At 37.0% G+C, this 15,459-nt stretch overlaps 1 protein-coding gene across 6 annotated transcripts in view; it reads right to left on the reverse strand.

The window, feature by feature from the left end:
- Positions 1-15,459, reverse strand: part of CPEB3 (cytoplasmic polyadenylation element binding protein 3) — a 93,063-nt gene that overhangs the window by 56,278 nt on the left and 21,326 nt on the right. For 4 of the 6 annotated variants that reach the window (XM_086616272.1, XM_086616270.1, XM_086616274.1 and 1 more), the window contains one exon: positions 4,136-4,295. In XM_086616272.1, the coding sequence (XP_086472398.1) occupies positions 4,136-4,295 (160 nt within the window). The remainder of the gene's footprint in view (positions 1-4,135; positions 4,296-15,459) is intronic. The other 2 variants (XM_086616276.1, XM_086616275.1) reach the window with 1 other exon arrangement.

Raw genomic sequence — 15,459 nt, forward strand, 5'->3', positions numbered from 1 at the left:
GAGACAAAACGAAGATAGATGGATAAGCTGGTAATTTATTGAAGTTCAGAAAGCTCAGAGCTGGGTATCAAATCTCTCTTACGACAAGAAACACTTAAAAAGAAAAGTGACCTTAGCTTTGCTAGCTTGAGAGCACCAAGCTAGCCTGCCAATCAGACTGTCTTAGCACTCGCGCAATACAAGTAATTCAGTATTACAAGACTGAGGATCAGTTGATTTCTGCTGTGCTAACAATCCTTCAGCTTTTCTCTTGTTCCACACTTGAAAGGAACACCTCCCAGAAAAAGTCACTTAATCACATGCCCTCTCAAGGCCAAGTGGATCATGCTTCAAAAAAAGTGACCTGCTTTGGTGACCTTGAAATAAACTCAATTTCCATAGCCTGCAGGACAAAGTCTGATCATATCTCAGATTCAGAGAACGTATGAAGCTTCACCTACTACAAACATGAGGACAGATTCTTCCTTTCTCACCCCTGAGCTTCTCCACTACCTCCACTGAACAATGCAGATCATGAGGAACTCATACTCCCAAATGAGGAGAAAATATCCCAGAACCACTTCAATTTGTTCTTCGTATCAGAATCTTTTATACGGTTAACCCTCCTATCCACAGTCTAATCTAGAGCTCTTGTTCTGTTTCAAAGATAATTACTTTTTGTTTCAAGTATCTGCTGGAATGAAGGGGCACATATGGCAAGAAGGCCTACGTTCCAAGCAAAGTTTCAAACTTCAGATAAACCGCCTGCAATATTTTATTAATGAATATATACAGACAGTACTTCTAAAATACTCGTTTGCAGAAGACTTTGTTGCCAACAGCATGCTGAAATGATCCCGAAATAGCTGCACTGGCTTTGTAACACGCATTGGAGGCTCCAAGACATGCATAGCTTTTCTAGAATCAAATCTTTCTGTGTTTTCAAAATCAGAGGCTTTTGGTAGTCATCTTTTCACCCTTTCAGTTTAAAAATTTGGATAGTAAATATAAAGCCAACTGACATGTAAGCACTGTTAGTTTGAGAAAACAAGGTTCGTTTAAGAAAAAGTGAACAATTTAAAATGTCAATTAAAAGCCATTTCATTATTTTCCTTTGATTGTTTTTTAAACCAGGATTTTTGTGGTTGTTTTACTTTCTATCTACACAAGAAAAAGATGCACAAAATCTAAGAGAGGACAGTTGCAGACGCCAGAGGAAGGCAAGACTTAAAGGGAAAAAACGCACCCACATTTACTATGAAAGACAGAGGAGGTAAAAGTAGCCCTGAGATTTGGTTAAGTTAGTAAAATTCCAGAAAGAGCAGATGAAATTTCACACAAGAGGCATTCACACAGGTATGTCTGTGAGAAACTGGAAAACCAAGCTGAAGTACAGAACCAATATATTCAGAAAGCTTCAAGTTGAAAATAAATGAAAACGTGACAATGACTTAAGCAAAAGCAAGCAGTCGATCACTTACTTTCTCAAGGTGATTACAGACTAAAATGTGCTGCTACTTTAAGGGGGAGAGCTAGAAGAGAGTGGAACAAATAAGGAAAAAGCAAGTGAGTTTAGAGGACAAGATTAAGTGAAATCTGAGGAAGGTGCAGAGAAGGACAACAGTTGAAAACCTTCTGCATCTTGGTAGGGGAAGCACAGAAAGTTGGAGGCAGAGGTGAAGAGTCAAGACCGAATTTCACAGAAAAGGCAACAATGAAAATGCAATAGGAAAGTGATTCGAGAAGTGGATCAATGTTTGCAGAAAAATAGTTACATTTTTATGAAAAGGATTCAGTTAAAATAGTAACAAAGATCTGTGTAACACAGAGGAAGACAACACTTCTTGAAAGGGAGAATGAACATATCCTGAAACAGCCACTCCTACAAATATTGCCATTTATGTTGCGTAGTGTGAAAATAGGAGTAGAGGAAAGCGCACACTAGGTCGAGCCAAGGCTGGAGGTCAGCAAAGTAAGCCCTGTAGCTGGAGGGAGGAGGAAAAGAAAGCAAGACAGGGAATTAAATATATCAATGGGGGAAAAAAAAAAAAGAAAAAAACAACTAGGGAGAGACGGAGATTAATAACAAGACTTCTCCAGTTGTTACTGGACAGGAAGCTGGAAAAGAGCTGAGCAACAAGGCAGGAAGGTCAAAACAGGCGAGCAGCACTGACTACAAAAATGAAATAGTTAGAGCACATCCAGCAGGTGTCAGAAATGTTTGACAGACAAAAAGTTGAGCTAACAGTCCCACTGGCAAATGGAAAAGATCAACTCAAACTTTACAATTAATACCCAAGTCTCTAGTTTTTACTGTTTGAGCAAAAGGAAACAGTTCCTACTGCTTTCAAATGTCCATTTAAACTAGTCAGTCTCTCACATAAATTGACAACCTAGTAGAAGTTGCCAACCTAGTAGAACCCTTCATTTCCACCTCATGCAACATACCAACATTAAATAGCGTTATGACACTTAGGTGCAGCTGTGGAATATGCCAGTTGCAACACTTACATAGGCCAGCTCAGCTGAGTATTGGAAACTATCCTTGATAGAACGACCCAACAACACAAAAGAATAAGAGATGTGTACCCATTATTATTTTATGTCCCAATACTCCTATCAAAAACATTTTTAAATGGTTATAAAGATGCAATAATAAAAGTATAAGCAAAATTGCACTTATACAATGTTAAAGCTTTTTTCTAGAGTAATACAATTTCTAATCCAATCTTTCTCATTTTTTCCATGCTCAAGTTCATATGGAAATTCAGTCCTTAAAAAATTAGTCTCAATTTTTATATATACAAATAAATACTGATTTAAAAAACATGGAGTTTGTAATACATTTAATAAGATAAAACAAATACTTAAATCTTCTTATTCACAATTTGGATTTCTTTTTTTTTTTTTTTTTTTTTTATTTTTCAGACTAGCCATATGAAACGTGTATCCTGCAGAAATCTTCATTTTGTTGAGCTTGTTTTTATAACTTTCAGGTTAACACTTATTTTGGAGGACTATGACTAGAATAGGCATGAGACAGTATTTCTTGTCATTTTAGACAGTTGAATTATGGTTAAAGACACATGAAGGCTATAGCACAGCAAATTTCAAGATAATAGTGGAAAGCACAAGTTAAAAGAGCTGAGAGTACAGAACCCAGTTTGGTATGGTTGTAAAAAATTCTCTGTACCCAGAAAGATGGTGAAAAAGGCACAAGACCTTAGACCAAGAAAAAAAATCTTTTTCCACACGTAATGGATAAATAGGGAGAGGAGCAAACGAGGCAGCTGTGACATCAGAAAAGTATGTGCATAAGCATTAGCATAGGAAGTGCCACACCCAAGTAAATTTCTTCTCTATCAGTTCCAGTGTCCTGAGTTTTTAAGAGTTTGGAAATCGTTTCTAGCTCAATACTTCCTTTGTATATGGCTTACTATTAGCTTCAAAGTCAGCAAGAATGCATTTGAGCAATTATGTGTACCTATTTTTAAACAATCCATGAAAGATTAAGACAGAGGAGTGTGCAGGCCGATCAGGAATATTTATTCATTGAAATGCTGCCACAACCTTTCACTATTCAGTATCAGCTAAGTATTAGAAATGGTTTCTACACCTGGTAGAAGCATAAATAATCAAAACATTCCCAGCACTTAACAACATCTAATAGCTTTTGGCTCCTAACAATTTGAAATCCAAATTAAGATACGATTTTTTAAAAGAAACCTGAAACAACTGAGGAGTGTAAGCTTGATGCAGTAGCTGTTTTAGAACCCTGTATACTAGCTGATGATCCAAAAATAATAGTATTAACTTTGAGTAAGATGTTGACCATAACAACCAGACTCCAGGTGCACTACACATTTTCTGAACAAAGTCACTGCAACAGGAGATCCAATTGTGCAACTTGCTGATACACAAAACCAAGTTTTGGAAATGTCAGTTAGATAATATTATGATTGTGCACCTGTAATAAATAATAAATGTAAACACATTTCACCTTATCTTCCTACAGCAGAGATGATTATCTTAAGATGGGAAAACAGAAGTTTTACATAACTGACAACTCATTCATTAGCAAAAAGTTTATAGCAATACTGAAAAGCTGATTTTTGTTTAAACACCAAGCAAGCATGGACATATGAATATTCCTAACCTGTAAAATGATTCCTCCACATTATATCAGCGAAACTCATTGGTGGGCCACTGGGAGGGTAGTGTTTACCTTTCAGAGGCTCATGATCAGTCCTTATCATATCCATTAAGGAATTTTCCAAAGAGTGCAAGTTAAAAGTGTCATAGGGCCTATTCCGGTCCTAGAAGGAAAAAAAAAAAAGGAAAGAAAGACCGTTACAGAAAAAATAATTTTCTAACACAGGTTCATTTCTTATTTTATAAGACTCCAGCATCCCATTCTACATTTCTTCTTGACAGAACTTTTTATATTATGAAAAACAATTGATAAATATAAGCCTACAGTTGTTAAAATGCAACTGTGTTTTGCAACGGCTGTTTTCATCAGTACAGCTATGCAGAGAGGCTTTTTAATACTTCTAAAAATACATATACAAACAATAGTTAATTCTAAAAATTATCACTTAAATAAAAACCTAGACATAAAGCCATATTAATGTTTACACTGGAGAAGTGAAATTGTTCAGAGTTCAGAGATTTTTGTTTTACAGCTTCATCATCTACCTTCTGTCACAGTGCTCCCTTAACATCAGAGCAGAAGCAAGCCGTGCTCAAGATGCCAGCAGGTACACTTGTTCCAGAAAGTACCAAGTAACTGTGCAAATGTCTAACATGAATCTCACAGGTTTAAGGAAACTACAGGAGATGAAAGACAAAACAAAAAGGAGATAGGATGTGCATCACTTTCAGACTAGAGCATTCAAAAACCTGAGCAACGGTTGGTTTGTATTGTTAGAATCTCTCAGTTTTAATTCACTGTAGTTCAGCTTCTGTTTTTTAAGTAAGTAGAAGAGAAGGGAAAAAAAATAAAACAAAACACAAACAACCTTTAGCAAGCTTATTAAAAAAACTAGTTTAAAGTTCAAGAACAATCTCATAGAGGGAACAATCTACCCATGCCCATGTATCTAGAGTACTATATGCAATGGGACAGCATAATAGAATGGTCCCCTTTGCAGTCAGTTTCTGAAAAACATTCATTTTCTTATTCTCATCAGTATCATTAACAAAATGTAAAGCACAAGTATGTAAAAGATAAAAGTTTTTCTTCGTACACTATATTATGCTACAATTAATAAAGCATCTTACTGTGCAAACTGAAACTTTCATTGCAATATGCCCTCAAAATTCCTGGAACAATGTTTTTTCCACATGCTGGTTACTACAAGATAATCTTCTTGCTTGAAAGTATAAAATTTAAAATCCTCAGACAAGAAGCAGCAGTATCCATAGAAAATGTAACACAAGTTTTGTCTTAATAAGTATTACTTCTCTTGAACCCTCTTTTTCTTAGGTTGTCTTTAAATAAAACTGAAGGAGAGAATGAGCTCTCTGATATAATTAAACTTTCTTTTAATACTCCTGTTCTGGAATTCAAATAAATACATGTTATTAAAAATTTACTGCTACGGAAAGCTTTGAAATACAGATCTCACTACTGCCAAAAATCTCATGTTCCCACAGTCTGCCTACTCTACACTAAAGATCCAACTTCCCCTCTCTAACATGTTAATTTTGTATTTTCTGTAAGTGAACTAGCATTATTTTCTCCACACATTTATTTCATCTATTGAGCATTTTTTGGCAGTCAAACATGATGTCTAAAGAATAATACTTGATTTCTGTTAGAAGCTATACTAAGCACTAAAGTTCAAATGAGCTCACTGATTTTCAGTTTTCATTGTTGATTATTTTCATGTCTTCCACAGTTGTTTAGGATGCCAACATTTGTATACTGTATTTAAAAGAGTACTTGTTCACCTATCCAAGTGGATCAATACATACAGAAAAACAAACAAAAAAAACACACATACAGACACAAAAAAACCCCAACTAAATGGAAAAAAGCCCACCCCAAAACTCTGAGGTAATTTATCCTCCTAATAGAAAACTTTACTTCGGCTAAAACAATCCACTGCTTGGTAATATGTAGTAAGAGAGAAGAGTTCGTTTCATTTCACACTCACTTTCTTAAAGGAAATACAAGGCTAGATTGAAAAGAAAGAGTGTAACTTGGATGTAAAAAAATCCGTTCTTGTGATATATTAGTAACTTGATTAAATAGGATCCATATTATTCCATCAAAGCAAGAATTTTACTTGTCTTTTTCTACTTGTTTCTCTTAAACACCTTTTATATATACATACTGTGAATATGTAAGGAGGTCAGGTGTTACAGTACTGAACTATGGCATCTTTCTGAAGACAAATATGAAAGTAACATACAGCTTATATCCTAAAATAGGAGTGGAGAAGCATTTTCAAGTCAGTTCAGTCCCCTCAGCCAGTTTACTATACAGCTGTAGCAGAGCTGAGCTGGCAAAACCAGCACTGGCAGGACAGCAAAAGGGCACGACTGCTGCTTTTGCCACAATGACAGTTTATTCCAGCTCTAAACATTTCTGAGATTACAGTCTTAGAGGCTGGAAGGAGTGAGTTCAGAAGAGGACACAGCCTACAGACTGAATTTAATTGTCCTTTATTAACATATATATGTTATATTTTAGTACACTACTATAGCAGCAAATCCCTGGGAGGTCCTGCTTTGTTCTACAGCTTCCCAAGTAGCTATGCACATGGACACATGTGAAAAAAAGGTGAGAAAAAAAAATTGTAGCATCAAAGGCAAGGCTATGCAGAATAGGTTTGCTAGAATGTAGGATCTTTCTAACCTTTTAAAGGGTGTACAAACCTGCGACATATTTTCAAGATTAAATTAGACATACATTGGAGATAGGAAGGTCAATTTAATCAAAACCCTCTACCTAGGCAATTATAACACTTCCCCCTATAGTACTTGAGCAAGCTAAATCAAGTGAAGGAAATTCAGACACAACAGATTTTTACAAGTATGTTGTGGCATGCACATAAGTATAATGCATGCTAACTACAGATTTGTGTAGTGTGGGTGACAAAACAAACAAGTCAGGGCTGACACTCTAGCTTCTAAGTAAAAGGGCTACTACCACTTTTCTTTGTAGCTTTCCTTTCAGTAGTAACTCATTTGTACTCAGCAGATTTGAAGATTATTTCCCAAATTCAGCAATTTCTTCCAAAAAGCCTGGTGCTTCTGCACACAGATGCACAGATTGATGTCTCCTTATTTCTCAGTATGAACAGGTTCTCCTGGTTTTGTGAACTGACACTGTTCCATCTCCCGGATTTGCCTTTTGAATTCTTTCCACAGGCTACTAAACTACGCCAAACAATCCCAACAGCAGAAACAATTCACAAAGGTCCTCAGCAGCACATGAGAACTTTGCAAGGAAGTTTTGGCACTAGAACCATGAATGGAAATCAAAATACAAACTTCAGAATGACAAAGAAAAATAAACTTGGAAAAGCAGTTTCAAAATCCAGCAAGTCTGGAAAACCTGCTGGGATCTTCTCTAGAAGACAAAGATCCTAAGACCTACTTAGATAAACTACACTATGGATAAAAGCATAATCTCCAGCTACAAGGCAGTGCCTTTGGCTACACAGCCATCAGTAAGTTAGCAAATGGTTAAGTCCAGCCTGCCCATGTCGGACTGTACTTTTGCTGTGTACAGATAGCAGCTCCTTTCTTGTTAGCTTCTCGTGTATATGGCAGCATATTTCAATTCTTACAATACTCTAGTCTTGAAAGAAAGAAAACCAGCTTAGTAATAACAACTCTTAGAGAAGACACAGGTCCCAGAACTTTAAATCCCAGCCCTTGGCTATTACCTATACATTCATCCATGACATAGACCTCCTCAAAGTGTGTATGTTAAGCATAGTGAAAAATTACAAATGCATATGCAGGACCAGATTTTTAAAGGATCACAGAGTGAAACAGACCTCCAGTTGAAGTTGAGTCTCAACTTTCTACCATTAAATATCGTACTTGTAAGGCTAATCAAAAATGTCACAAAATACAGTGTCTATAATCTGTTCAATTTAAAAAAAAAACACAACAAATAAACAGTAACTTTGCAAAAAAAACCCTGCAGAGTCAAGACACTAAAACAAAATGAGAAAATACAAAAATCTGCATTATACCTGCGTTTTACACTTTTGTGCATATGTATTATGCTAGTCTTTAATTACACAACTATAATAATTTTTCAGAGGTCTCCTGTCTCCATCCAATATCCATAATGAACCAGCTCCAGGAACAATTCAAAAGAGTGCTTTGAAGACATCTGTTTACCTCTAGGACAGATGCCTGTGTTGCTTATTCCAGGAGATGGCTGAGGCATAATCAATGTGTCAGCAAATTCCAGGAGGGGAAAATACATTCTTAAAGTTAACAGTTACCTTAATGATGAAACAAAGATAACTTAGCAGTACCTGAAGTATGCAACTGACATGTATGCATACCATTTGAAATCAAAATAACTTTTTCCCTTTGTCATACCCTGTCATGCAGTGTGCTTTGTCCTGCTTCCTTCAGTCTCAGAGCATGGGCATGTAAGGGCAAGGCATACCTAGCACTACTTCAGTTCCCTCCCAACAGACAGACTATGTCTTTACTGGTAAGAGGGAAAGGTAAAGAATGAGAAAATGTATGACTAGATTATGAATGACAAAGCCAAGACTAGAGCTGTATATGGGGCCATAATGGGGGTTAAGTGGAGCTTAATACAGCCTGGCTTCTTCACTACCTCTTTCAGCTTGAACAGGTAGCACAAAGTAATTGGAACTAACCAAGTAAAAAACGAAACAATCAATATATCCTATGTCAGAGACATGGAGAATACGCACCTTGATCCAGAAACAAGCCGTATGTTTTCATAGATTTCATAGATTTCCAGGTTGGAAAAGACCTTAGAGATCATCAAGTCCAACCGTCCCTAATCTCCCATTAAACCGTACCCCTAAGTAGTTCATCCACCCTATTCTTAAACACATCCAGGGATGGGGACTCAACCACCTCCCTGGGCAGCCTATTCCAGTGGCTGACAACCCTTTGAGAGAAGAAATACTTCCTAACATCCAACCTGAATCTCCCCTGACTAAGCTTATATCCATTTCCTCTTGTTCTATCACCCATCACTAACGTAAAGAGCCCCTCCCCTACCTCCCCACCAAGTATTTGTAGGCTGTAATCAGGTCTCCCCTCAGCCTCCTCTTCTCCAGGCTAAACAGCCCCAACTCCCTCAGCCGCTCCTCATAAGTTTTATTTTCCAGCCCCTTGACCAGTTTAGTCACCCTTCTTTGGACTCGCTCCAGGAGCTCAATATCTCTCAAAGCGAGGGGCCCAAAACTGGACACAATATTCCAGGTGCAGCCTCACCAGTGCCGAGTACAGGGGCAGGATCACTTCCCTGCTCCTGCTGGTCACACTATTCTTGATACATGCCAGTATCCCATTGGCCTTTTTGGCCACCTGGGCACACTGCTGGCTCATATCAAGCCGGTAGTCAACCAACACCCCCAGGTCCTTCTCCACCAGGCAGTTCTCCAGCCACTCTTCCCTGAGCCTATAGCGATGCTTGGGGTTTTTACACCCCAAGTGAAGGACTCTGCACTTGGCCTTTTCCTTCCGTCTCTGCAGAGGATTATGGCAGCGGAGACACTTGACCATTAATTGATTAAACTACAGTCACAGAGTGAAAAGTTTTATGCTGAGAAGGTACGTCAGGAATCTAACACATTGCCCAAGCCTAGCTGTCATCCGTGCTCAAAATCCTTAGCCCAGTATTTATGCATGTGTCGAATGCTTGCTGGCATGGTCATCTGCATTTGTAGCATAAAATACACACTGAGCTGAGAGATATACCTCATCTGCCTAGTGTTTAGTATGCAAGCAGCAAAACCTCAGGTGCCTAAACCCTTCCAAAGACACATTTCCCTATGTCTATATATTTCAGTCCACCTGCTAACTTCCCATTAAGCTTCCAAGCTTCCTATATTCTGAACAATATCTGTTTCAGTAATCTATTTCAGTGTTCTACACTTTCATGGTGCCCTAGATTTTCAAGCTCCCAGCACCAGTATGTGGCACAATGCAGCCCAACTCTGCCGAGCAACAAGATGGCCTCCACTCTCTGAACTGTTAACTGTTTCTAGGAGAACACCAAAACCCCAGTTATGCTGACAGAAATCTCAGCATTTTTTACTTACTAGATTCTGGGACATTACATGTAGTATTTTGATCAGAAAGAAGAGATGAGATCCTGGGGAAAGGCTAAAATTCTTACGGCTTAAACAACTTTCCTATCAAAGCACTTCTTCTCCATGGTCACTGCTGTGTTTCATTCTTCTGTGCCGGATATAAGCCTGGATTTGGCTGCACAGGATTGCTAAGCATTGCCAGCTAAAGCTGAAGTCAATGGAAACACAGCTTTGAATAAGTAGAGGGTAAAATGCCAACACTATTTTAAACTGGGCTTGCTCACTCTGTTCTAGCACCTGCAGCAAGGGTTATTACTCAGAATACAAGGAAAACAAGTTTGCCTCACTCCAGTATCCCAATCCAAAGCAGTAAGAAGAGCAACTGCAAAAAAAACTATTATGGAAGTTCAGCCTGGGCCATGCTCAATCTGCCATGACAGTGCACATGAATGATCACATACAGCAAGCTCTAAATACTCTCTGAGCAGTCTTTAGCTCCTAGCAGTTTCAGCTGTGATGCAGTCTCACTTGCATTCTCAGTAAAGCTTAAAAAAAATAAATAAATCTTTCAAAAGATAGTAAATCTGAGGATTACGGTTACATGGTAAAGTAAAACGATCACTTTGCAAAAGAATCAAAAAACTGTAAATAGCAAGTGTTATTTCCTTCGCAGCTTGGTGCTGGAATGCTGCCAATAACAACATGACTGACAACACAGATGCACGTAGAACTAGAATAACCAGAAATTTCAGTAATTTTTTTCCTTATACTGGGTTTAATAAAAATATAAAATAAAACAAAACAAAAAAGGTGGCATAGAACGTAGACAGGAGGGAAAAACAGGGTACATTTGTCTATGTCCAGGATAAAGAACATTACAGCAGAGCTACTAGCACTAAGTCTTAACGGAATTTTATTTTAATTCCACTTTCTTTTTTGAGCTTTCCAGTTAATTTTGGATAGTATTAAACTAAGCCGGATTTATTATGTTCCTTTACTGAAACAAAAAGGGGAATGTTTTCCTATGTTATTATTGCTCTTGGAATGCCCACAGAACACATACATGGACTTTTCATACATTTGTCTTTTCTCACCAGCAACTGTAGCACATTTTACTTTCATAGGTGTTCAGAAGTTCACTGGGCAAAAGGTGAATTTTTTAAGCTTGTTCAAAAAGCTCCTAAGAAAAATAAGGAAGTTTAATGCAAATATAAAACAATATCTAATTGTACAGAGATTATGAAAACATTTCAGAATTCTAGTTAATGATAATTGATCGTTTGCCAATGATATTTAATCATCTTGTCTGTGTTATATAAACTTTTATATCTAACATGCAAGAACTCAGATTGAATCCAAAAGCCTTGAAAACTTGACCTACTCAAGCAATTTCTTGACAAAGGTAAAGGTTGTATTCAAACTTTCCCCCTTATAAATTGAGTCCTAAAATGTTACAAGAAAACTAAAATCTTTCAGGGAAATGTTTGCAATATTTATTTCCAAATGAACTAAAAAGCACAGAAATAGGAAGAGATACAACAGGCATTATATAGAATTACAAAAACTAATATGAATTATATTATTCAGTTTAAAGGTCATTTTACTTGGCAGTGAAGATCAGATTCCCTTCTTGTACACACATGCTCAAAATATATATAAATATGTTCAGGCTTCATAGTCGAAGGATTTGTCATCATAATCACTTAAACAGAATATCCTGACAAGTTACTGAACATTCAGTATTTGCGTGCAAACTGCAGGGAAGAAAATAATAGAATTTACCCTGACTTTTCCTAAACAGAGGTGGTTGCTACAGGGCAGACAGAGGAATACATTAACTGTTCCCCTGTTTTAGACAATTCATGTTTTAGAACTGCAGGGAACAAACCACAACATGGCCCTACTGAATACAAAAATACATATCTATATCTAGATATATCTTGTCCTATTTCATACTGTTCATCTCTCTCATCAGAGCCTTACTATGCAATAGCCTACATACTGTATTCTTGGAAGCAGCCTTAGCTATTTTTCCAATACATACTTTTATATTATGCCAAGTGTACTACTTACATGAGCACTAGTGTTATTTCTCCACCTCACATTCAAAGACAGTAAAGCACCTGGTCAAACGCTTAAAACACCTAACCTAATGCTCCAATAGGAAACACTGCTTCTTATCAGCAAACTGAAGTATAATACACTTAATATTTCAAACATCTTCCTCTTGCCATCAAAACAATTAGACAATGTGTTCAAAAAGCCCAAACAAAGAAAAACCCCACAACAACCAAAAAAACCAAAAGAATCTACAAAACAGCTATTATTCTTACACTCATTACATTACTGTACGGAATGATCCGCAGACATTACAACTGACTGAGCACTCACTGACAGGATTTATGTTTAGTCATATTTTGTTCAACGTGATGCTTTAGATAAAAATCTGCTCATCAGTCCTGCTGCTGAATGCATCCCAAAAAGCTGATGTATCCACTTTCTATTATATTGGCTGATACCAGTAACAAACAGCTCTAACACTTGCAAAATATAGGATTAAAGTAGTTACACCCAAGATGATCATCAATTCACCAAAACAAGCAAGTGGAAAAAAAAAGATGTCAGCAGTAGAATTTACAAGGCCATTCATTATACCCTTGAGCTATTAAAATGACATAATTTAACCGGTTCATTGGCCTGCTGTGCAAGAGTTCAACCCTGGTAAGTTACCTCTGGGCTTCTACCACTTTGTTCAGTAGAATGATGCCTGTGTCCCATAGCGAGGAAAAACGAACATTGACCTAAGAACACTTGCCAGCTAAACCAGCATGAGTTCAGTGCAAACCTCAAATTATAAGATGAAATCACTACAAATATGAGAAGATTAAAATGAAGAAGGGAGTATTGGGGATGCTATAGCATGAAAAGATCTGAATGATCACGCTTCACAGTCTGGACAACATAACGTAAGACAGTAGAGACATTTTGTGTAAGAAAGCTGTTGTCTCAGATTTAGAACAGGAGCAGTCTATCTCATGATATTATAGGATGATGAGACAAAATGGGAGATAGAAAAGAATACAAGTAATAACCCTCAAACAGATGCCTGAGCACCATTGCCCAGTAGCTTCATTTACTATGGCAACCACAGTAAAGGAATCTTAAGGATTTCTCTGAAACAGAAACAGTGGTTTTGTGCACAGTTACTGATCATCAGTGACATGGGATATATTGATAAGGTTAAAGAAAAAAAGCCTCACTGTAATGTTTAATTAAGCCTTATGACAAACAAAATACAGTCTCTCATCCAAACTCATTGTTCTTTTAAGAACAATGTGACTAAAATAATATCTAACTGGTATATTTCAAGTCAGGCTCCTGTTCCATTTCTGTTTCATTCAGAAAATAGTGCCTCTGGAGAAAAAAAAAAAAACTTGCAGGTGCCAGAACTCCAGACATATTTCAACAAAAAAACGGCTAAGACATTTCATCTGTTCATATAGGACAAGATCTTCACCCACTGGTTTGGCAAACTACCTTACAGAGGACAGTAATTTTGCCATTTCAATGCCAATATAGCTATTTATTTCTAAAAGGAAACAAAAAAAAGTATAGTGGGAATAGTTACTCAGCAGAGGGGGGAGTGGAAGTGGGGTCATTTACCAATATATCCCCACAGGCCTAAACCACGTCACAAACACTCTCAATGAAAAATAGCTCCCAGAGAAGACAAGGAGGTGATCTCTTCAGTGTGATGTCACCTTGCACCCAGCAGGATTCAAAGAAAATTTTTAACCTATTAGCTGCCATATATTTTTAATTACTAAAATTACTCATGTAAGTAGTTCGAGTCCTAACTTTCTATTATTACAGCATAATTAGTACGCATGACAAATTACGGCGCAAGAATTTAATGTTCTTTAAAAAGGTACACACAAAAACCCACTCTGCTACTTTCTTCCTGATGCGGATTGAGAATAGTTAGGCAGTAAATGTTCTCCATCCTGGGACTTTATCGAGGATATAATCTATCATAGAATCCTCAGCTGGCACAGCCACCTTCTCATGAGGGAAAGAGGACTCAGGACTTCCTCAAGCTGTGCACCTACTTCTAAACATGAGTTGAGGGCTCCTGTATAGCCACTGGGATATGAGGCAATCCTTTTCTTAAAGTGTCATTATGTTAGAAATTTTAATTTAAGAACATTTGCTATTAACTATTTGATCAGCTTCAGTTACTGAAGGCTGCACCTATGCAACTGAACAGGTGGGAAACAGAAGAGAGTAGCAATCCAAAGACTCATAGCATTAAGTTCCACTTAGAGGACAGAAGGGCAGAAGGGGTACAGAAAAATGCAGCCCAAAATTATGTTTTAATTAGAAGCAACACTTCAAATCAATTGTATGCAAACAATTCCATTTCAGATCAGATTTTGTCAACAAAGAAGGAATTTTTCCAGTTGCAAGTACTGAATCATCTCACGTATGAAAATTTTCAGTTTAATAACAAATTCAAGATTAATACATTAAACATATTTCATATAATAAATATATTGAAATAGTAACTGAATCACACTATGCATACTTGCATCTTTTATTACCTAAGGGGGTTAAAGGCAAACAGGACATGAGGAAAAGAACAACTGTCTTATGTACAATGTGCCTGAATACTAATGTTAAAACCCTGAAAAAATAACCAGAATAGATATTTCTTCCCCTTAGAAGAGAAGTCATAAGCATTTTCATGTTGTTAGGAGTTATTCATTCAAATTACTGCCACACATTTGGATTTAATGAATTAAAATAATTCAGAAATCACATACAAGTACATGTATCAACAGGCAATTAACCAAAAGGAAACCTTCTTTAACTTCTCACAGAAATTGGAAAGGATACTCACAGGAGCTAGAAAAACACTTTTCTTTTACATTATAAGAGCTGAACTGTCTCAGCACAGAGCAAATTTAGTAAAGATTGCTCCAGACAGGGAAAATGTCTTGAGATAAAAGCCTACCTGATTTGCAACATATTTTTCCTTTTTTTTTTCACAAGGTAATAAAGATTGACAGGCACCTCAAGAAATGTTCCTATAAGGAAAGAATCAGGATGTTCAGCCACTTAGATACATTCGGGGAAACTGTAACAAGTTCAGCAGGAACACCTTAGACAACAAACGTCTAGGAAAGTCTTGCAAGACTGATGAAAG

This window comes from Tauraco erythrolophus, chromosome 9, assembly GCF_009769465.1.
Source record: "Tauraco erythrolophus isolate bTauEry1 chromosome 9, bTauEry1.pri, whole genome shotgun sequence".
NCBI classification, from domain to species: domain Eukaryota; kingdom Metazoa; phylum Chordata; class Aves; order Musophagiformes; family Musophagidae; genus Tauraco; species Tauraco erythrolophus.